Raw genomic sequence first — 23954 nt, 5'->3', positions numbered from 1 at the left:
GTCGGTGGCGCACACCTTTAGTCCCAGCACTCGGGAGGCAGAGGCAGGTGGATCTCTGTGAGTTCGAGGCCAGCCTGGTCTACAGAGCGAGATCCAGGACAGACTCCAAAACCACACAGAGAAACCCTGTCTCAAAAAACAAAAACAAAAAACAAAAAACAACAACAACAACAACAAAAAACCCAATAAATAAATAAATAAATGAACAAGTGAAATGAATAAACAGATGAAGACAGCAGAAGAGGCTGCTGGGACATGTGTGTGCAGCCCAGAAGTGTCCAGAGACAAGGCCTAGAAGCAAGGGTTAGCCTGTTGCCCAGAAGATAGAGGGTCTTTTGAAAGATGAGAATAGCAGCAGTGTCATGGGTCTGATGTTTGTCCAGTCACTTTGGAGACACAGCCCATGAGAAGCTGACATGTGGGCCAAGGGCAACTGCTGAGACTTGGAACTCCTGTGTACCTCAAGGTGCACTCCTGACAAGGAGTAAAACCAGGAAAGACTTTTCCTCTGGCATCTTTATTACTATTGATGGCTCGTTTGCATAAGTGTGTATGAGCGGTGGTCCAAAGGTATTGCACTTATATGTGACTTTGACTGTCATAGTTTCAGATCAAATGGATGAGAAAGCATGTAGGAGAATAATTTCAGGCTGTCCTTTCTAAAGATTGCTAAGGAACCAGCATTCACTTTTAATTCCAGCACTTGGGAAGCAGAGGCGGGAGGATCTCTTGAGTTCGAAGTCAGTCTGATTTACAAAGTAAGTTCAGACCAACTAGAGATATATTAGTAAGACCTGTGCCTGCCCCCCCCCCCCAATCCTAAAGAGACAAGTTGCAGTGGAATTTTCATTGAGGTAAGCTCAAAACAGATTAATAAACAAAAAAAAATCTCTTGGGCTCTGAGATCTGTTCTTTAGACTTCCACTTTCAACTTTGGGAAGGAGCTCCTTAGTGTTGAGGGTCTCAGGCCTTACCTAGAATTATCTTATAAAATAGCGACATACTGGCCCAGCCCCAGAGCTGGTGCTTGCAAAGCTTTGTAGGTGTGGCCACACCATTCCTAGGCAGGAATGGCTTGTGGAACAAATGCCTTCTATTTTCTGTGTCTGCTTCCTCATTTCGAGAGCGATTGCTAGCTCTTGACTTTTCTGCCTGAGAGGGATGTGAGGATCGAAGAATAAGGACTCCAGAGTGTCTCAGAGCCCCAAGGGCAAGGCAGGACCTAGCTTAGAGCTTTGTACCTGCGGATCAGCAAAGTTGTGGGGGTGGAGGGTGGGGGGTGGGAGTGTGGGGAGGGGTGGTAGGCCATATGAAACCAGAAAGGAAGGGAGCTGTGGTTGGCACCTTTTCTTCCATCCTAACCCTCTAGATAGTGGGGCAAATAGATTCAAGGGGATAAAGAATGTGAAGGAGACCCTAGCTCTAGGCTATTTCATGTTCCCTTTTCCCTTAGGTACTTCCTAGAACACAAGCAGGCAACCCACGCAGGTACAGTGAGAACACTAGGCCACAGACAAGGGCTCCGTCCCTGCCTGACCTTGTCCTCTGGCCAGTCTTTAAGCCCCTGCCTGGCCAGGGCTTCCTCCTCTCCAGTTGCACTCACAGGCCCTTGGAAACTCATCAATCTCTGAGTCCACAGAAATGCTATGGGGCAAGGCAGGAGTACATGGACAAAACCAGTGTGCTTGACTGTGGGGAGAAAGAGAACAGAGCTGTGAAGTTACTTCTGGGGTGTGGGGTCAAGAGAGCAACAAAAAGCCTAGGTTCCCCAAGAGGGCTGATGGTAGGGGGGTGCCGGGAGAGGTAGTGCTGGCTTGTGCCAGGCTGTGCCTGTGTGTGAGTGAGGCTGGCCTCAGCCTGTCAGGGGCTTAGGGTTCCATGGGCCTCTGGGGCTGAGCTGGGGGCCTGCTATTCGTGTGCCTTGACATCAGTGCCCAGGGCTGGCCAGCGCTGAGGTGGCTGTGCTGGCAGCGGTTCATACAGTAGGATACATCACGTCCTGATATGGAACCGTACTCATTTCAGCAGAGCTCAGCCCACCAGGAGCCTCTGTGTGCTCTGATCCCTCCTTCTCTGGACACCAATAGGGGCTCTGGCAAGAAACCAGGGAGGGAGGGAAGAAAGGACACTGTCTTTGCATCTTGGGGAACTGAGCATCAGATGTGCCTCCCACAACAGATTTGGATTCAGCGCTTCCTGAGGATGAGCTCTCTCTGGGAGCCCCAGTGGGACAGCTGGTTTCACTGAAAGACTTTTTTGCCAGAGCAGTTAGTTTTAGCCTGAGAAGGAAGGCCATGGACATCAGTCTTCATTCCAAACTGCTTAGCAGACAATCAGGGTTGCTTTGGCTTTAAGATGTAAAACCCAAAGATGGGAAATGTTAATGTATGTAGACACATGGTCCAGTAACCATAAGTGGAAACACAGCAGTGTGAAGGTCAGGTATCCCCTCAACATCTGGTTCCTCACAAGCTCTTTTGGATGATGCCAGCTTCTCGCTTCCACTGCACACTGTAGTCAAAGGTTTGTTTGTTTGTTTTTAGACAGAGTTTCTCTGTGTAGCCCTGGCTGTCCTGGAATTTGCTCTGTAGACCAGGCTGGCTTCAAATTCAAAGAGATCTGTCTGCCTCTGCCTTCCCAGTGCTGGAATAAAAGGCCACCACCGCCCAGCAGAGGTACTTTTGAGAATATCAGAAATATAACAAGAAGCTAGACCTAGAATTTATTTAGCTCAGTAATCATCACTACCATCATCACCATCTTTGTCATCATGGGGCAACAGGAGCCCATGGAAAGGGTTAGATACATCAGAGGAAAAAGCTGATAACCACTGCTGTTCCAAGGAAAGATGCCAGCTTTTGGAGGCCTAACTCAAATTGGGAACTCCAGTGGGGATCCTCCTAATGTGGAGGAGCTGCGAGCAGCAGAAGTCTTGAGGTCAAAACTATTTGTCTTTGAAGCTGCAGTAGTTTGTAACTTTGTGTGCTGGGATTACTGAAGATGTTTTTGTTGTTGGTAGGGCTGTATCCTGGATAATTTAAATCTGAATCACTAAGGAAAGGGAGGAAATAAATAATCAAGGGCAAGGTGATCCCATGTATTGAAAACCACAGGGAAGGAGAGGAAATGGTGAGACCATAGGAATGTGTAAATTAGTCACCTGGGGCATCTAGAGAAATAAGGGCTCTGACCATGTGTCCTGGCTGACTCCTGAGACTGTCTCCAGAAGGTTTTGAAGTGATACTGAGGAAGAAGCTTATCTCTGGACCACACTTTGAGTGGTGATGAACCTGTTCAGGGTCTGGCAGTGTCCTTTCCAGGTCAGAAACCAAAGGTCCTCAGCCTGTTACTAGACATGTGACACAGGTAGGGCCCTGAATTTCAGTCTTCTTACCTATAAGGATATATAAGTAGCCTGGCAGTGGTGGCACACACCTTTAATCCCAGCGCTCAGGAGGCAGAGGCAGGTGGATCTTTGAGTTCAAGGTCAGACTGGTCTACAGATCGAATTCCAGGACTGTCAGGGCTGTACAGAAAACCCTGTCTTGAAAAACAAAACAGAGAGAGAAAGAGAGAGGGGGGGGGCAAGGAGATAAGTAATACTTGTTTTCCAGAAGCAAGTAAGTCTAAGTAAATTGAGTGAGATGGAAATATTTTCTGTTGACTGGCTTAGTAAATAATTATATGAACGTATCTCGTGTATTTTATATCTATCTTATTGCTCAGAGGGCTGCCAAGTCTCTTTAATTTAAAACACATTCCTGCCACAGATTCTTCTCAGGGACTGGGGAATAGAAACGCAGGGGAAGGAATTAGGGCAAGTAATATTTAGCTTCCCATCCTGCTGAGACCAAGGAACCAGGGATTCTTACTGGTTTTCTCATGTGAATGTAGACTTCTAGAACTTTCTGCAGGGCAGGCAAGGATCTTGAGTGCTGGGAACACACAATTAAGATCCACCCTGCTCCCCAGGAGCCAGGAGCATGATCCTGGAAAGAAGATGTATGCAGCTAGGGGTTGGGGTCCACATCAACTGTTCCTGTGTCTCCTGATTATATCATGGACTAGGAGTTGGCAGCTCTGTATTCTAGCCACCTCTTAGTCACATGGTGGCCATGTGTCTGGAAAACCAATGGCCATCACTAATTAGGTCTAAAATCTGCCAGGCAGGATAAGCAAGCTTACAAATAGCTATGCATACTATTGTGCTTGAGGTGAAGATTTTGTTTTTGTTTTTTGTTTATTTTATTTATTTATTTATTTAGAGGCAGGGTTTGCCTTGGCTGTCCTGGAACTTTTTTGTTTGTTTTTCTTCCGAGACAGGGTTTCTCTGTATTGCTTTGGAGCCTGTCCTGGAACTCACTCTGTAGACCACCAGCCTGCCTCTGCCTCCCGAGTGCTGGGACTAAAGGCGTGTACCACCACCATCTGGCTGGGGTGAAGTGTTATACATTTGTATACAGAGCCCCTCTATAATAAGTGCTCCAGAGCTTCCTTCCCATCCTTCAGGAGCTGACACAGCTAGACTAACTAATGGCTGAAGACTGCTCCTGCCTTTTGAGAACAACAGAGGGGTGGGATGCCTGGAGACAGAAAGGCTTTTTATTTCAATGAAGGAGGAGATGCAAGCACCAGGCTTTCACATCTCCTGTGGTCTTGAAGTTTTTCCTGCAGGCCTTCTCTTTAAGCAGATTCCCGTTTGGGAGGGAAGGGCAGAAAGCATAGGTCTAAGCTCTGCTTCCACCCCGTTTTGCAAAAATATCCAACTTGACCCTTGGCACAGACTGGACCCGTGTTTGTTCTGTTCTTCCTGTGCCCTCTGCTCTGTGGGTACAGCAGGACCTTAGAAGGGGATCTCCTCAGGAGGGGTTGGCTGAGGTCATTGGGAAGACCAGGTCCTGCCCCTTTTGGATGTCTCCTCCTCAGGCCCTCTGTTCCTTCTAATCTGAGGTAGGGAGGCCAGTAAATGCCTGCCCTTAAGGGGACAGGGTTAGATATGTGACTTAATAAAGCCAAGAGCCACAAGTAATCCCCTAAGTACTTTGCCTTGTAACCTAAGATTATCTGGCCTGCAAACACCTGTTTTCACTCCTTTGCTGATAGCAGTATAAAAAGCACACTGGTTAATGACTCTAGGAACGGACAAGGAGTGGAATGCACTAGCATTTGTCCCATCTTGGAATAGCTTCTCAGGAGCCAGGTGGCACGTGCCACACCCGTTGCAAGGTTGAGGAAGGACTGGAAGGGCTCACACAAGTTTCTTCCCATATATAGTCATCAGGACCTGGGGAAGACTGGAAGGTCAGGGCCAGGCCTTTGGGGGCTCTTGAGTTACTACAGCTGCTAACTCCCGAGTGGACAGAAAGTCAATCCTTTAACTCCTGAATCTGTAGCCCCCACAGGCTTGGATGGGGGCAGGTGGTCCAGAGGACCCAAGATGGGAGGCATAACTCTGGACACGAGGTACATGCGGTGCTCTCTGCAGTGGGAGCTAGTCTGATATAGTCTTGAGAAGCAGGCAAGTGCCAACCCTGTCAACTGACCAATCATGTTCTAATCGTTTAGAACTGCAAGTCTCTGCTTCGGGTGGCACAGAAGATGTTGGCAATTTGTTGGAGAATCATTTCTCTGCTGGAGATGCAAGTCTAGAGGAGAAAGAAAGGGCGCTTTATGCAGATGCGGCCCCTGGAGACAAGAACCTGCTCCATCACTACCCAGACGGCAGGGAGGCTGAGAGCTTGGAGCAGACCCCAGCAGGGGCTCCTTCCACTGCCAACGGCCAGGGCTCCGAATCAGAAGCTAGCCTGTCCAATACCTCAGCTGCAGAGTCAGCTCCATCTGAGGATGCTGAAAGGCCTGGGGAGGAAGAGGAGGGCCCAGCAGCAGCAGGCACCCTTCCTCCAGGAGGGGTAGAGGGGACAGAAGAAGAGGGGACAGAGTTCAGTTCTGGAGAGGAACCGGGACAGGATGGGGCTGCCAGTATGGGGGCAGAAGTACAAGAGGGAAGTAGTGAGGAACCTGAGGGGTCCCAGGGAATTTTAGGAGCTAGCCCCATGAAAGAAGCAGCAGCAGGAACAACAGAGTCTGCAGCCACCCAGGTCTCTCCTAGCATAGAGGGTGAAGAGGTCTATACAGTGGAGGCAAAAGGTGAGGGCAACACAGGGTATGGTCACAGATCCACAGAGCTAGATGGAGTCCAGGGTGCCACACATACTGGAGATGAGTCAGGGGCTGCCATGGCTACAGGAACCAGAGAGGGGTCAGAGGACCAGCCCCAGGGCCATGCCCTGCAGTCAGAAGATGAAGCCATGGCAGGGCCTCATCTCCAGCCCACTGACTTGGATGCCATCTCCGACAGCATGTCTTCTGGGGTAGAGGCAGGAGGAGCTGCAGAAGTAGCATCTGACCAGGGCCAAGTCCATTCCTCTCAAAAAGAAGTTGAGGCTAGCCCAGGGCCTGGTCATCAGCCTACAGAGCTAGTTACAGCCCCAGATGCCATACCTGCTGGCAAAGAATCAAAGGCTGAGGTGGATACAGAACTTGGGGAGGAGGCTGAGGACCAAGGGGAGCGTAGACCTAGCCAGGAGGCTGGCTCGGCTATAGAGGCCAATGAAGAGTCTGGGGGCACCCAGAGTCCCAAGGACAGGGAGATAGAGAACTACCTTCCTGAGGGCCAGGTATCAGGGATGCCTGAGGAGGGCCCGGCTGAGGCCTCCTCTGAGGAAGAGGGTGGTGAAGAAGGAGGAGCTCCATCTAAAGAAGAGTCTGAAGAAGACAGTGCTGACGGAGCTAGCTCAGAAGAAGAGGGGGACATCCCCGGGGAGGCTGCAGAGCCCCAGAAAGCAGCAGGAACCACAGAACACAAGGAGGAAGGCACCCAGCTTGACGTAGAAGATTTGGACACAGGGTCTGAGGGTGGCAAGACCCAGGATACAGAGGCGGAGGCATCCAAAGAGAGACAACAGGGGAGAGGGAATCCTGTAATTGCTCATCAGGGTAGGAATTCATTCTTTAAGGCAATCCCAGAATCTCGGACAGATACATACGTTATGGAAATCTTGTATATTGTGGGGCAAACGTGGGGGGTGGAATAACTTCTGGTTAGTTCTGGGCTTGTTAGGCAGGGCCCGGTCTTTTAGCTCAGCCCACAGAGTCCACTTACGCAGCTCCTAAGCCACTTAACCTTCAGTGTGCATAGATCTGAAAGGAGGCTTCAGAGGGACCTGACCATTTCTGAGTTAGGACCAAGAAGGCTTCTCTTTAGGGATAGCTGTGGATCAGCCTGAAGGACAGGGGACTGATGGCATGTTTGTGGTTATGAGGTTTGCTGGTAGAAGCCGGGGCAGGGCGTTGGTGGGGAGGTTAGAAACCACAGGTCACTCACTCTTCTTCCAACTAAGTCTGCTCTTGAAGACTTCCCATGTGAAGTGTGAACGTCAGCAGTCAAGGGGTCAGGATCATGGTGTGAGTGAGAGCTGAGGCTGACTGCTGTCAAATGCTTCTCTATAGTAGGACAGCCCTCGAAGGACAGGAGGGAAGGGCAACAGTAGTGGCAAACCAGTCAGGACCTGAATACCTCATGTGATTTGTGTGGATAGAACAGAAAGTGACTTTCAGGACAGAGGCTGGGTCCTGTTATCACCATCACTTTTCCAGAAGGCTTCCTTAAAGCCGTTTCCCCCACTCTGAGACAGGAGCTTATGTATTCTAGGCTAGGCGTGAATTCACCGTGTAATAATAGTCAGGGTGGCCTTGCTCTCCTGGTCTTCCTGCCTCAGCCTCTAGAATGCTGGGAAATTACAGGCATGCACCATGTGCCTGGCTTCTTGCAGAGCTTAATGTTCATACTCTCTTTAGGTACTTACGCTTTCTTTAAGAGGTAGTGCTGCTAGCAGTAGGCTCCTCCCCTTTCTCTATCTGTCCTAATCTGGATCTGGGATCAGGGACCCACTGAAATGCTGCATGAGACATGCAGATACTGTCCTCCCTCTATCTCACAAGCCTAAGCTACACCCTCCTAATCTAAGATTCCTGAACAGGCAGCTTTGCTAGAAATGAGTGACCTTAGAGTCTAGGGAACATGAACAATGTCCTTCCTAGGACTCATCAGGTATGAGTGTCTCAGGTTTGCTTGGTCAGTGGGACAGTTGACCTGTATGTGACTGCCAGCCCATACATGGACACTAACGTACCTGTAGCGCTACCTACTCATTTCTCATCAGTGTTATCCTATTATGATGGCCGTGTGTGTAAGTAGAATCTGTCAATGGCCATGTATATAAGTAAAGTCTCTTAATGGCTCTCTTTGTCCTGAGTAAAATGCAAGCCCCTGTGGTAGTCTTTCAGTCTTTCAGGATGTCTAGTCAGGTCTTGGAGCACCCGCAAGTCCTTGACAGGCAACAAATGTGTCCCATTATGGAAAACTACCCTATTTTTTTTACTAACTCTGGCTTGGCAGCAGATGTCAGGGAAATGTTCTCTGCTCCCCTCCACCACCCCAAACCCACCCTCAAAGCTGCTATAGCCTCCTTGATGCTCTCAAAATTACCACTTTTTAAGATAGTCCATCAGCTTGTTGCCATTAGGCTGTAGGATGACTCCCTAAGGGCAGGAGCTGGGCCTGTGTAAGGGTCACGATAGTGTCAGTGTGACATATGGCACCTGGCATGTGAGAGGTGTTTGATACAAAGTCTTGCTATACAGCCTGGGCTGACTTGGAACTTGAGAGCCACTTGTCTTGTCCTGCATCTGCCTGAGGCCCAGCCCTGCTCCTTCTCTGTGAGGCTTAGAGCTCTACTGGCTTAGATCTGCTCTGACCCTATGCTGTCTGTTTCTCTTCCCAGAAGAGACGGAGGATGTGAGTGAAGAGGGTCCCATGAGGGACCGCTCCCATATTGAGAAAACCCTGATGCTGAATGAGGACAAGCCGGCTGATGATTACACAGGTACCTGGGGAAGGGACATGGGCTAGGACCCAGGACACCAGAGCTCTGCAGTTCTAAGGCCAGAGGGGACCACAAAGAAGAGAACCCCGGGGGAAAGGGGCTACATGAGGTAATGCTTCTAACAAGGCCAAGGCTCAGGGAGGGAGAGATAACTAAACAGAGGGCACAGTGTCAGAACAGAAGGTGAATTCCAGAGCCATCACCTGTAGGATTTCAGTGGGGGCTTGTTATCCTTTCTTAACTGATTAACTAGTCAAGCACAGATTAACATAGCAATTTGTTCTTGGCACCCAGCCAGAGAGTGGCAGTACTAGCCTGGTTCTTGCTCCCCATACTGTCCTCTTGTGCTGCACAGCACTCCCTGCCGCCAGCTCTCAGTTGCATCCTGGGTTTCTGCTCCCTCAGAACATGGGGCATGTCTGAATCCTCCCAGGAGCAGTGTGTACAGGCCTGCTGGGCACTGTCCTGCTTATGCTCTAGACCTCAGCCTCACAAACAGAGGCACAGACATGAGATTTTCATCTCCCAAGGACAGAACTTTTAGCCAGGCTGAAAGCAGCCTAGCTTTTCTGGATGTGCCACTGAGGTGAGGAAGAGAATATTAGGGTTTTAATTTAATTTTTCTTGACACAGTGTCTCATGTAGCTCAGGGTGGCCTCAAGCTCTCTATGTAGCAGAGGATAACCTTCAACTCCTTATCTTCCTACTATCTATCACCCCTTAGTACAGATTATAGGTATGTGCCACCAAAGCTATTTTTTGTTTTGTTGTTGCTTTTATGGTGCTAGGATTGAACCCAGGTTTTTGTGCTTTGTGCATGATAGGAAGCACTTTACCAACTGAGCCATATTTCTGCCTAATAATTAGTCTGTAATCATTATTACTACTACTGTTATTATTATTGAGGCAATGTCCCACTATGTAATCTGGCTACCTGGAACTTGCTATGTGGACCAGGATGCTCCTGGAATCACAGAAATCCAGCCTCTGTCTCTTGAATGATAGGATTAAAAGTGTATGACACAGTGCCTGGCCAAGAATTGGGATTTTTTTGGTTTGTTTTTGTTTGTTTATTTCTTAAAGAGGCTTTGCAGATTGGATAGGAAATGCTTTTGAGTTGAAGATTTCTGAGGGTGGGTTGTGGACCAGCTCCTTCCCAAACACAATCATATCATGATTTTGGACTGCCAATGGCTCTCCTCACCAGGCAGAGATAGAATCTCTTTGGGTATGAGATCTAGAGTGAGGAGCAGCCTGATGGCCCTACCTGATGCTCACTCCTTGCTCCTCTCTCCCAGCGGTACTGCAGCGGCTGCGAAAGATCTACCATACATCCATCAAGCCCCTGGAGCAGTCTTACAAGTACAATGAGCTGCGACAGCATGAGATCACAGGTACAGCATCATGACCCAGAATTGGTCCTGCACCTTTGGCCACTCACACCTCCCTGGTGCCTACATAGGCTCACAAGACCCATGTGTAATGTGTGCTAGGACCCCAGGGGCTGAGATTCCCTGAGGAATGGAGGACAGGAACTCAAGCCTTGGGAGTGGCCCTTCCTATAGAGGAGTAAGTGCTTAATGCTGTGAGCCTGTGACAGAGACTTCATTGCTGAGCACTTTGTCTCAGCAGTAGGCATTCTGATTTCCAGGGCAGTAAGCCTATGTGATCCTGGGGTCAAGAGCCTCCAGGCTCCCTGCTCACATAGGCCTCCAAATGACTACACTTCTGGCTTCCTTCTTCCTCCTGGAGGGCCTCCTTTGGGCCTGGAAGACAAAGAAGATGATGATTTTTGTGTGTGTGACTTTTTAAGACAGGGTTTCTTTGTGTAAGAGCCTTGGCTGTCCTGGAACTCACTCTGTAGTCTAGACTGGCCTTGAACCCAGAGATATGATTGCCTCTGCCTCCCGAGTGCTGGCATTAAAGGCACATCTGGCTGCTGCTGCTGATTTTTGAGACAAGGTCTCAACATGTAGCTCAGGCTTTATATGTGTGCTACTGCACACAAAATAGAGCCTGAATTCTTTTAAATCGTGGCTTTCAAAATAATAAAAGTAATACATCCTTGTTTCAATACATTCAAATAATGTAAAATAATATAAACTGAAAAATAAAGCCAGGCATGATGGCATATAACTGTAATCCTAGATTTTGGAAGGAAAAAGCAGGAGAATTGTAATTTTGAGGCCAGGTTGGGGTACACAGTGAGCTCTGTGCTACTACATGGCAGCTCTCTCTCTCCAGAACACACACACACACACACACACACACACACACACACACGCACACGCGCACAAAGTTTCTTTCTTGATCTCCAATCAAATTCCACTCCCAAAGATATCCACTCACAGTTTCTTGTTATAGTGCTCAAAACTACAGGAATAGGATCTTCCATACAATTCCTCTGTATCTATGAGCATAAAAATGTCTTTTTCTTCTCACATACATGGAATTATATCATGCCAACTGTGCTTATGTATATATACATGAATATATATATGTATATATATATATATATGCATGCATGCATGCATAGGTGCATGACTCTACATTATTCTTTATTAAGGCTTCTTGGTCCTGCCTTCTAAGAACACACCAGGCACTGTATAACAGTATCCAATTCCCTATGGACAATAGGTGCTTTCCCTTTTCTAACTTTAAAAAAAATGGGGCCAGTAGCTGTGAGTGGTGACGCATGCTTTTAGTTCCAGCACTCGGGAGGCAGAGGCAGGCAGATCTCTGTGAGTTTGAAGCCAGTTTGGTCTACATAGTGACAGCAGGAGAGCCAGGGCTCAAAAAGACACCCCACCCCAGTGGAGCTAGTAAGGTGGCTCAGCAGGTGAAGGTACTTGCCTCCAAACCTGGTGGCCTAAGCTCAGTTCCTGGACTCCACAGGGTAGGAGAGAATCAACCCCTGCAAGCTGTCTCTGACCTCTATACACACATCACGTTGTGCACACTCACACACATGCAAACACATTATGTAATAAATAAAAGCATTAATGCTCCAAAGCTGGGCATGGTGGCTGTGCCAATAGTTTCAGCACTTGGCAGGCTGAGGTAAGAGGACCACTGAGAATTTAAAGTCAGCCTAGGCTACAGAGTGAATTTCAGATCACCCTTGACTTTAGAATGAGATGCTGTCTAGAAAAAAAAATGAATTTAAAACATTCCAAACACTGGTATGTTTTGTGCACAGATACTTGTAGGAATGGTTTGCATACTTGTTTGTTTTTAAAATAGTACAGTAGAGGGTCGACAAGATGGCTCAGTGGGTTAAAGTACCTTCTGCCAGTCCTGAAGGAGAGAACTAACTCCCATAATATACCCTCTGGAACACCCAATACCCACAAATAAATGTTTAAAAAATTAATATGGAACACTAGAATTAAGTATTTTGATCATTGTTGCAAAATCACCCTGAAGTACTCTATTCTATACTCAAAGAATGTACCAGAGAATTCTTGTTCCACCATGGTTTGCCATTTTTAAAAGTGTTACTCAATTTTGCAGTTCTAGGGCTATCTCCTACCCCTAGTCCTCAGACATGCTAAGAAGGTACCCTGTTACTAAGCTATATCCATAGCTACTCCTCCTCCTGTTTTAAAGTTTTCATAATTGTTATTTATTTATTTTTTTCTTTTCAGTTCTGGGGATGGAACCCAGGGCCTTGAGCATCCTAGGCAAGTGCTCTACCACTGAGCTATAACCCCAGCCCTTGTTTTAATTGTGACATCACAAGTCCCTCCCTGTGTTACTTGGCAGTTTTCATATTATCCTAATGCCCATTGAGTATCTGTGGTATCTGATGGCATATATATTCCTCCTTTACAGAAAAGGAACCTAATACCCAGGTAGTGCTGGTTGCCCTGGCCACGAAGCTGCGGTCAGGATTTTGACTCTGTCTCTTTCCCCAGGGAATACCCTGTTCTGTCCGTTCTATAAAAGCCTAAGAGTCAGTCATCCTCTTTTGCTTCTTAGAGGACGTGCAGACCCTGGTATGAGGTTACAGACTCTCCCAATGGTGTTCTCTTTCCTCTGTACTTGCCTTCTCTCCCTACTCTGACACCCAGAGTGGCATGGCCCTCCTGGGGAAACTCCAGACTTAAAGCCTCAGTGGTCAAGAGGCTGCCAGCTGCCCCAGGATTGGTTCTCAGCAAAGGCCAATTGGCTCTTTTCTGGCTTCCCTTTCTGGCTTCTCTGTCCTAATCTCTTGCCAGCTTCCTGCATGGCCCCAATCCTTCAAGCTTATTACTGGCCTCCCACATATGCCCACGATGCCCCCTACTGTGCAGAGTTGGAACAGCAGCACCCGACAACCCTGTCTCAGAACTCACAAAAATCTCTGTAACTGGGTCTACCTGCTAATCCATCTTGTCTCCAGGCAGGAAGGAAGGGGCCAGGCCATGGATTTGTGCTCACCAGGAACAAGACAACATCTTCTAATGCTGTGCTTACCTGGGAGAAACAAAAGCCGGGCATCCAAAAGCCAGTGCAGAAGGGGATCACACTGTACACAGTACAGAAACAAGGAGCTGGGTATCAAGGCAGCTAGGAAAATGCCAGAAATTAGCCATGTTGCCCAGTGTAGTCGGCCACAATTCAAATGTAGACCCAGATACTCTGGAGGCTGAGGCAGGAGAATCACTGGATTCTTGAGCCTGGGACTTTGAGAACATCCTGGGCAATATAACTTAACCTTGTCTCAAAAGAAAAAAAAAAAATTAGAAAAAAATCCCTAGCATTAGTTACCTACTACAGAGGGTGTTATGGCCTAGATAAAGTGGGCCTTTTTGTACTTCGGACTTTTGACTTAAAACGTTATACAGAATTATAGGAAATAAATGAAAAAAGTTTAAAAAGGAGGCCTACATTTTGAGGACTATCTGCAGGCTCAGGAAGGCGAAAGTCTGGAGAAAGTAGGTGCTCAGTGAAGATCATTCAGAAAAGAAATAAGACGATCAGAAATCAACAATAGGACAAATAATATCTCTGTCCAAAGGCTCTCGCCCTCTTCTTTGCCCCTATTTACTTTTAAGTTTTCAGCACTAGGGATTGAACCAGGGCCTCACACATACTATGCAAATGCTCTGCCACCAAACACCCTCCTAAGCCCTCATCCCTGGTTTTGAAAACTAGAGAATTCTGCTCCCTCAGCTAAGCAGCCTTGGTAGGGTTGCTTCCCAGCATGGTGTCTGAGAGGACATTGGCCTCAGGGCCCAAGAATTTAGGGATTCCCAGTTTTCAGTGTCGGTTTTAGTCTTTGGAGCAGAATATCTGAGACTAGCCTGAGCTTGAGGTGGGGGTTTGGGGAGCCACAGTGAAGAGGAGAGGACAGCAGCGGAGCCTGGGGTTGAGGTGGCTTAAGACTGTGTATACCTTTTCCGTGTCCTTTCTTCTCTTGTTATTGACCTGGGCAGCAAATTTCAGTCTTTCTCAGCTCTGTGTTGTTTTTCTTTGTTCTTTATGCACAGTTGTTCTCTAGATTTAGGCAGGAGACTGCACCCAGGGTACTGAGCCAGGGTGTATTAACCCACTCGGCTCCTCCTGGTGCAGGCCGATATGCCAAGGGTCTGGAACAGGTCAAAACAATGACTTCTGGTGTCTTTTGAGTGATGGTTCTTGTAAGCAATCAACGCAGAACCCCTTGGGCTGTTGGCTGACAGTGGGAGTGCGGTGTTGGGAGACAGTGCTGCTCCTACTGTCAGTTCATTTCTGTTGTCTGCAGATGGGGAGATTACTTCCAAGCCAATGGTGCTGTTCCTGGGACCGTGGAGCGTTGGCAAATCCACCATGATAAACTACCTCCTGGGGTTAGAAGAAACTCGATACCAGCTTTATACAGGTGAGAATTTTGGGAGTGTTTAAATTGTTAAAGCACATGAATAATTAAAGCACTTGCATGCCCTTACTAACATTAATGAAAAGTACATGCAAGAGCCAGCAGCTCTACCACCTCCGTGCCAGCATTATTCATAAAAGCCCCAAAGTAGAAACCACTCGAGTGTCTACTGCTCTATGAAGGGATAACCAAAATGTAGCCTGTGCATATAATGGAATGTTAGCCTTAGAAACAAATGTCACATGACTGAGGAGATGGCTCAGTAGGTAAAGTGCTTGCTGTGCAAGTCTGATGATTTGAAGTCAGGTCCCTAGTATCCATAGAAAAGCCAGGCGAGTGGCACGGGTCTGTGATTGCGGTACTTCTATTGGGAAGGCAGAATTGGAACTAGGAGAGCCCCTGAAAGCTTGGAAGCCAGCTAAACTGGTCTATGCAGCAGTGTACAAGAGAAAAGGTAGAAGGCGAGGGTGTGTCTTCTGACCTCCGCCCTTGTGCCATGGCAGGTGCATGTAACACACACACACACACACACACACACACACACACACAAACAGCTAGAAAGGAATGAAACATGCATGCTGTCAGAACACATCAGATAAAGCCTCGCCACAATATGGATACACCTTAAAAATGTGCTAAAACAAGCCAGGCACAAAAAAGCACAGATACTGTATGATTCTGCTTATATGAGGTGCCACAATAGGAAAAACTCAGAGGCAGAGAAAGAATAGAGGTTGCCAAGGAAGGGGATGGGGAGTTACTACTTAATGGAGACAGAGTCTCAGTGTGGGAAGATGACAAAGTTCTGGAGAGTGAGGATAACTAACCATTTGTATGATAATGTGAATATATTTAATGCTATTGAACTATAAGCATAAAGATTAAACTGTAAATGTTATGTTCTGTGTATTTGGGCACAATTAAAAAGTGAGAAGGCAGGAACCTAGCACACCTACCTTGTCCTTGTGGAAGCCCTTTCCAAGATGCCTTGCTTGTTCACACCCCTTCCAGAAATCTGTTTCTCAGTGGTTGTTTTCCATCTCTCACCCATGCATGCAGGTGCTGAACCTACCACCTCCGAGTTTACTGTTCTTATGCATGGGCCCAAGCTGAAAACAATTGAGGGCATCGTCATGGCTGCTGACAGTGCCCGATCCTTCTCACCCCTGGAAAAATTTGGCCAGAATTTTCTGGAGAAGCTGATTGGCATCGAGGTTCCCCACAAACTTCTAGAACGAGTCACTTTTGTAGATACACCAGGCATCATTGAGAACCGCAAACAACAGGAAAGAGGTAATTTAGGGGGCTGGGGATGATGTGCTCAGAGTAAGAATTTGCTCTGCAAGCATGAGGACCTGAATTCAAATCCTTAGCTGGTCTTCAGTATATGGTGGAATCCTGAAGAAACAGGCTCTAATGCCAGTGAAGGGATGAACTTGGCAGTGAGTTGGAGGGCAAGCAGGTAAAGAGAACCAGCTTCCTTCTTCCATGTCCTTTATATAGGCTTCCAGCAGAAGCTGTGGCTCAGATCTAAGGTGGCTTTTCCCACTTCAAAAGATCAGATTAAAAGTTGGTCTTCCCACTTGGGTTTTAGTTAACTCCATATGTAGTCAAGTTGACAACCAAGAACAGTCACCACAGTGGTATTCCTTGTTGTTTTTTTTTTTTTTCTTGTTTTATGAATAAGAAAACCAACACGTGAGAAGAATTAATATATAATGAGCACCTATATGGCTGCAGATTTAATTGGGAACTTTTCTGTTTTAAACACAGTAATCATTGTCTCTTCTCTTTCTTATGAATTATTTTTTTTCCTTTTTTGTTTTTGAGACAGCTCTGGCTGCTCTGGAACTTGCTATGACAACCACGTGGGCCTTGAACTCACAGAGATACTCTTGCTTCTGTTTCCTGAGTGCTGGGACTAAAGGAGTGCGGCACCACACCTAGCCTAATAGTAATCTTTACCTTAGCTTTGGTATTACTGTCCTTTTTGTAATTTTATAGCTTATGAGCAAGAATTTAAGAGCGGTGACCATCCAGCTAATCTGTAGCTAGCTCAGGTCTCAACAGACACTCAACACTTGACCACATTTTTTTCTCCGTAAGCCACACATCCTCTTTCTGTCTGACTTCCTGATATTCCTCTTTCAACATCCTTGCCATTGTCCTAGATCTTTTTAGACATTTGAAAAATAACTTGCTTGTTTTTCTTTTAAAATTTTTATTATTTCTTAGCTGGGGTTTGGTGGCACACACCTTTAATCCTAGCACTCAGGAGGATCTCTGAGTTCAAGGCCAGCTTGGTCTACACCCTGAGTTCCAGGACAGGCAGGGCTACACAGAGAAACCCTGTCTTGAAAAAATCATAACCAAAATTAAAATAAAATGATTATTTTTATGTGTATGGTTGTTTTATTTGCATGTATGTCTGCACCACATGCATGCCTGGTGCCCACAGAGGCCAGAAGAGGGAGCTGTCTCCTCTGAGACTCAAGTTACAGACAGTAGTGAGTGGCATGTGGGTGGTGGGGACAGTCCTGGGTCCTCAGAAAGGGCAGTCAGTGCTCTTAACCACTGAGACATCTCTCTAGTCCTGATTTTTTCCTTTTTGTTGCTGTTTTTGTTTTTGAAACAGCATCTCATTATGTGGCTCAGCCTAGCCTTGAACTGAAGGTCCTGCTGCTTCTGCTTCCCCGAGTGCTGGGATTATAGGAGTACATTACCATACACTGCATAAATAGCTGCACTTTGGACAAATCCTTCACTTCACTAGGGATTCAGAAGTCACTGTATATTAAAGCATGGGTCAGACTGTTCTCCACAAAAAACAAGAGATAAGCTTACTGGTGTTTAGAAACCCAGGAAATTGCCAGAGCTATGACTCTGCTCAGCCCACACAACGGTCTGGTACTGAAGGGAGGCACACGGGCTTTGTGTGTGTTCCACTCAGCTTGACTTCTCATTCCTGTCTCTCCAAGGCTACCCCTTCAATGATGTGTGTCAGTGGTTCATCGACAGAGCTGATCTCATCTTTGTTGTCTTTGATCCCACCAAGTTGGATGTGGGTCTGGAGCTAGAGATGCTCTTCCGCCAGCTGAAGGGACGCGAGTCCCAAATAAGGATCATTTTGAACAAGGCTGACAACCTGGCCACACAAATGCTCATGCGGGTGTATGGAGCTCTCTTCTGGAGCTTGGCCCCTCTCATCAACGTTACAGAGCCTCCACGGGTTTATGTCAGCTCCTTCTGGCCACAGGATTATAAGCCTGACACCCACCGGGAACTGTTCCTCAAAGAAGAGATCTCTCTCCTAGAAGACTTGAACCAGGTGATTGAGAACAGATTAGAAAACAAGATTGCTTTTATTCGCCAGCATGCCATCCGAGTCCGAATCCATGCCCTTTTAGTTGACAGGTATCTGCAGACTTACAAGGACAAAATGACCTTCTTCAGTGATGGGGAACTGGTTTTTAAGGACATTGTGGAAGATCCTGATAAATTCTACATTTTCAAGACCATCCTGGCAAAGACGAACGTCAGCAAGTTTGATCTTCCCAACCGTGAGGCCTACAAGGACTTCTTTGGCATCAACCCCATTTCCAATTTCAAACTCCTCTCTCAACAGTGCTCTTACATGGGGGGTTGCTACCTGGAAAAGATTGAACGGGCCATCACCCAGGAGCTCCCCGGCCTTCTGGGTAGCCTTGGGCTTGGGAAGAATCCAGGTGCTCCTAACTGTGACAAAACAGGCTGTGGTGAGGCCCCAAAGAATCGCTACAAGAAGCACTAGTTGTGTGTAGCAATTCTCAGGTCCCCATTGGTGAATGAGCTTGTGTTCTAACTGTCTGAGAAGTCCTGGTTTATATTAACCCTTTGAGCCATACTGGTGACAATCAGTCTGCATTGGAGATTTGGGAGTTCATTGAGACCGGTGAATCAGGGAAGGAACAAGGGTTCTAGGGAGGAGAGTGGAAACTGTGAATTATAGTGTGCTTGTCTTACAGCTTCAGTTAGAAGGCCTGACACAGGCAAGTCAGGCTTCTCTTGTTTTTCCTGGGTCTTGTCTTGGAGGGACAGAGAGCAGCTAACTTCTAATGAATACTAAGATAATGAGGGTCAGATAAGCTAAACTCAGTTGAAATAATAGAGGGTTCTCAGGTCAGTGTCAACTCCTTTCACACAAATCTTCTGTCCGTTCCCTATTCCTCCTTGACTCCCTCCTAAGCTTGGGTTGATTTTCAGCAGTGGACAGTCTTTTGAGTCTGATCTGCATGATTTTGAGCCCAACCTTGGAATCTTCTTCCTGTTTTCCCAATGGATTGGGCATGCAGAACACTAAAGCAAGTTTTCTGATTAGGGTGTTATCTGCCACCCAAAGTATCATTTCATTGATGTCTTGGTTAGAGGGCTCAGACACTTAGTTGGCCCTAAGAGGGTGAGTGGGTGATGTACTCAAGAGGTTCTTTTCCTCCTGGAAATGACTTACATGGAAAATGGAAGGACTCAGGGGTTAATTGGTTTGCAGTGTGTCTTTGTCTGTTGCTTGTCTTGGAAAACTCAGATCACAAAGGTGTTGGTTTCAGAAAGGACAATGGGGGTCTTGCTCCTGATCCTTGGAGGCTTCTCTGGACAGCCACTTCTCCCAAGTTTTAGGGGAAACTACTTCTACAACAGTGGTTTCTCTTTCCCCTTCTCCATTCCCCGATATGCCAATACTTCTATCTGAGAGAAATTCCTAGACTCAGAACCAGCCCCAGCCCCTTGGCATTGGTGGAAGACATGGTCTGAGGTTCAGGTTCAACCTGACAATATCCACTAAATACAGTCAAGACCTGTACACACTAGTGAGTGTGCATTTGTTTGTCCACTGTACAGGAGAGAACTAGAACAATGGTAGCCTGAGGGCACAGAGGAAGGGCTCCTGAGAGTCTTGCATGGCAGACATATGCTGCCATCTTGGAGATTATGCCCTGGGAGGATGAAGAGCATTTTTGATGCAGCAGGCAAGGCGAAGGTCAGACTGTCTTGAGGACTTCCTTTGAGCTGCTTTTTTGGGGGAGTAAGCTTTCCTGGGGGCCTGGATTGTGAGGCATAGGTTGGGATCCTCCAGTACCAGTGAGTCATCTGGAGCAGCAGGAAAGTGGGAAGGAAGGCTGAGCCGGAGTTGTTCCTTCTGAGGACCAGGTAGGGAGTATGAGCAGACTGGTAATCAGTGGGGGCTATAGAGAACTTCAGTTTAGGAGTTCATATCTCTGAATACTTAGCAGTCTGGTGCTGGCTGTAAGGGAAGCTTTTGCTTTAGTTCTGTGTAGGGCCCAGGACCTCCAACAAGTCAAATGCTCCAAATATGTATAGCAAATCTATTTTTTCTCAAAGCAGTCAGAGAGAGGGGAGAAAAGCTGAACTGTATGGACTCTGGCCTAGCTGTCAGTTCCTGCATGCTTGGTGGGAAGCAGGTAAAATAAGGCAAATCAATTCATACAGTATTTGTGTTTGTGGGAGAGGCACCTTGCCGGTCCTTTCAGATTTTTTTCCACCTTTTTCTTCGTCTCCATTCTGTTCCTCTTCTCACCTCCCAATTCACTTTCCTCTCCTGCCCACGGGCTGCTGATGGGCCAGCACAGGGTTTAGCTCCCATTCTTTGCCCGGCTCTGTAGGAAATTGATTTTGAGTAGGATTCTGACTCTAGGAGGAGGGGGTTTCATCCCAGGAGAAATGTGAGATCCAGAGATTTCCTGAGTGGACTATCCATGTAGGTGCCTGAATAGTGGCTGATCTGTCCGGGGTTCTTTCCACTCTGGTTTCATCAGGAGAAGGTCTCAATAAAGTTCCAATCTCTCATCAACCCCTTGTCTTTGTTTGTCTTCAGTCAGGTGAATCTCTTAGCTTCCTTGTATCTAGTAGAGTATCCCCATTTCCAATGGGGGATAGCCTGGAAATTTATAAAGCTTTGTTTGCCCTTGTTTGGCATGTTTACCAGCACCTCTTTTGGTAGTCCCATCCAGTACCTAGCCTGCTGGGTGTGGAAGACTATTCAGTTCACAGCCAGCACCAAAGAAGCCAAGGCCCACGGCTGTACGGTGGGAAACCCCAGGAACGCTTTCCTCTGTGGTACCTTGGTTCATTTTTCTCAACACCATGCACAGTGTTCCTTTTGAGTTAAGATCACGACGTTTCCACCCCAGGTCCTTCACAGAGCAGCTCGGATAGTAATAGCAATAGGCTCATTTCCTCTTACAGTTACCTTGTGAGCTCCATGGCTGCAATGGGGTAGGCTCTGTCAGAATAGTGTGCATGGCCACCTTCCTCTAACTATCCCGGAAATCCCTCTACAGGTGTGGACATGTGCATGTTGAACATGTCCCTACTCCCTGAGCCAGTACGTATCCCACCACATTTCACTGTTTTTGGTGTCCTGATCAGAGCAGGGTTCCTTTAATTTGGAAGCTTTCTGGAATCCTCCTAAGAGATTTCACACCATGGTTTAAGAGTTAATTTGAAAGGGAAAGATGTGGGCCCTGGGAAAGAGGTGGAAGATTGGAAAGAACCCAAAAGGGAAAGCAGGGCCCACAAACTTAGGCCACACCCAAACAGTTATACCAGGAAGGGTGCCTGTAGTGGCTAAGGCCAATGTTTCTGGGTTCTCTGGCTTAGGAGGGGCTGATCCTAGGCTAGACAACTGGGCCATGTCCTCCCATGCTCACCTGATCTAGGACATTTTTTTTTAACAAGCGAGCACCCTGACCTGCTCATCCCCTGCAGCCTGGGCACCCTGACCTGCTCATCCCCTAAAGTCTGAGCACCCTGACCTGCTCACTCACTGCAGCCTGAGCACCCTGATCTGCTCATCCCCTGCATCCTGGGCACCCTGACCTGCAGTCCGAGCACCCTGACCTGCTCATCCCCTGCAGCCTGGGCACCCTGACCTGCAGTCCGAGCACCCTGACCTGCTCATCCCCTGCAGCCTGGGCACCCTGACCTGCAGTCCGAGCACCCTGACCTGCTCATCCCCTGCAGCCTGGGCACCCTGACCTGCTCATCCCCTGCAGCCTGGGCACCCTGACCTGCTCATCCCCTGCAGCCTGGGCACCCTGACCTGCTCATCCCCTGCAGCCTGGGCACCCTGATCTGTTCATTCCCTGAAGCCTGGGCACCCTGACCTGCTCACCCACTGTAGTCTGAGCACCCTGACCTGCTCACCTACTGCAGTCTGAGCACCCTGACCTGCTCATTCCTTGCAGCCTGGCTTTTCTCTTGCCCAGGCCAGAAATACAGAGCTTTGCCCTGGAAGAGGAAGACAAGCAACATGGTCTTTTTCAAAGAGAAATGCAAGTTCCACAGCTTAGTGTTGCCATTATGAGACCTGAGAAAGAAACAGAAAGCAGAGAAGGCAGAACCAAAGGCCGTTCAAAACATAGTCAGGAAATTTGAGAGATGGGAATGGAAACAACATTTGTAAGGACATATGTAGGTTTCATCTAACATGTAGTTACATATATAATAGACATGAAAAAAACCATTCAAGTGAAGTCTGAGGGAGTGGAGGACAGGTGGAGATGTGTGCTTTTGTAGCCAAAAGATGCCTATAGATATACAGATATACAGTAACTTTTCATTTGTATGCTACTGGAATGAATAGATAGATATTAGAGGAGAAGGTGACTCTCTGTGTGTGTGTGTGTGTGTGTGTGTGTGTGTGTGCGCGCTGTGGCGTGTGTGTGTGTGTACTGTGGTGTGTGTGTGTGTGTGTGTGTGTGTGTGTGTGTGTGTGAACCTGGGTGTTCCACTCAAGATGGAGACTCAGGAAGAGGCATTCAAGGAACAGCACCCTGTCAGTCCCTGGCTTTGCAAGCGTGTCTTGAAAAGTTTTTGTACCCTGATAAGCCTCTCCACCAATGCAGCAATTCAAATCAGACCAAATCAAACCAAATTAGAAAAAGCCCACATTTAATAGATAAAACACTCCCAGATGACCTTCTAGCACCCCCAGAGAGAGGAGACAGGAGAGATGGGAAACCATAAGTCTGTTTTTGGGGGTGGGGGCAGTTTAAACACCCTGTGGGAGTGGTCTTGAGCATCTCTGGGGGAAGGGGTCATCATTTGGCAGCTTTCTGAGATGCAGCAGGGCTTGGAGAGAAATAGGAGAGGGGACTTGGGAGGAACCTCCACCATAACATCCCAGACTCTTTGGGTCTATGGATGCTAGGGGCTGGGGTGAAGCTTCCACCATAACATGTCTTAGCCTTAGAAACCTCACAGGTACTAGCAGTACTTATTAATGCCAATTCCCCCTCAGTGACATGAAGCGTGAACATTTCCTAATACAAGGAAAATGTTCTCTAGAAGATCATAAAGGCAATTAGGAGGAGGCAACAAAAAACCAAACTGCATACTGGCCAGGAACTGTGTGGGAAAGGTGTGACCACCTTTTGTCCTAAGGACAAATTTTCAAGCATAAAGGAACTTTCCCACACCTGCTTGCACTCTGGGATGTGGGCTGTTTGCCTACAATGTGAGGACTGACCACCAGGAAAAGGGTGTTTCTAGAGTATTTCCTTTGTGCCAGGAATTGGGCTTCAGCCCTGCAGGCTTTGTGTGTCTAACGAAGATGTGCTAATCACACTATCTTCATCTGGTGCTGTGCTGAGGCTTTATGAGCACTGTTTAATTTAATCCTCACAATCCTGTAGGGAGGTCACTGGCCAGCAGAGCTCAGAGGGGACTGTGGAGTCAAGATGCCTGGAATTGGTCCTGGGCTTGCTACAAGGTAGCCTTGGGCAAATGACTAAAGTGTGTTTCAGTTTCCTCACTCATAAAATGGAGTCACTGGCAGTCCCTCCCTGATGGGGTTGTGTGGTAGGGAGTATATGGCTCGGTACATGCAATGTGCTTGACTTGACACAGTACTCAGTAAATGTCAGTCATTACTGCTATTGTTGGTCATATTTTACCAATGAGACCAATGGTCAGAGTGGCCAGGATGAAGGAAGTATACCTGGGAATGCTGGAATGCTACCTGACACCCAGCTCCCTGTGTGGCTCATGCTAGGTTATTTGCTCAGGGCCACATTAGGTAACACTGACTTTCTGACCCTAAGCCTTCCTCACAACCTAGAGAAGATTTGCTTGAGTCTTTGAGTGCATTTTAGTACTTGAATCTTTTTATT

At 47.4% G+C, this 23954-nt stretch overlaps 1 protein-coding gene and 1 long non-coding RNA gene across 2 annotated transcripts in view; one reads left to right on the top strand and one right to left on the bottom strand.

Annotated features, from left to right (window-relative positions):
* Window positions 1–20628, top strand: part of Srl (sarcalumenin) — a 42493-nt gene extending 21865 nt beyond the window's left edge. The window contains exons 2-8 of the mRNA XM_051181318.1: window positions 5566–6411; window positions 6514–6996; window positions 8844–8945; window positions 10244–10339; window positions 14674–14790; window positions 15847–16080; window positions 17766–20628. Coding sequence (XP_051037275.1) covers window positions 5566–6411; window positions 6514–6996; window positions 8844–8945; window positions 10244–10339; window positions 14674–14790; window positions 15847–16080; window positions 17766–18577 — 2690 coding nt within the window. The 3' untranslated portion in view covers window positions 18578–20628. The remainder of the gene's footprint in view (window positions 1–5565; window positions 6412–6513; window positions 6997–8843; window positions 8946–10243; window positions 10340–14673; window positions 14791–15846; window positions 16081–17765) is intronic.
* Window positions 20629–21488: 860 nt separating this feature from the next.
* Window positions 21489–21942, bottom strand: LOC127219813 (uncharacterized). The gene is made up of 3 exons (XR_007834291.1): window positions 21788–21942; window positions 21682–21713; window positions 21489–21564 (listed from the first exon to the last, which is right to left on the bottom strand). It is a non-coding gene; the product is annotated as an uncharacterized LOC127219813 (long non-coding RNA).
* Window positions 21943–23954: the final 2012 nt, after the last annotated feature.

The sequence above is a fragment of the Phodopus roborovskii genome, unplaced genomic scaffold (genome assembly GCF_943737965.1).
Source record: "Phodopus roborovskii unplaced genomic scaffold, PHOROB, whole genome shotgun sequence".
Lineage (NCBI taxonomy): Eukaryota > Metazoa > Chordata > Mammalia > Rodentia > Cricetidae > Phodopus > Phodopus roborovskii.
The sequence above is the reverse complement of the archived record's forward strand: the minus strand, read 5'-3'. Positions and strand labels throughout refer to the sequence as shown.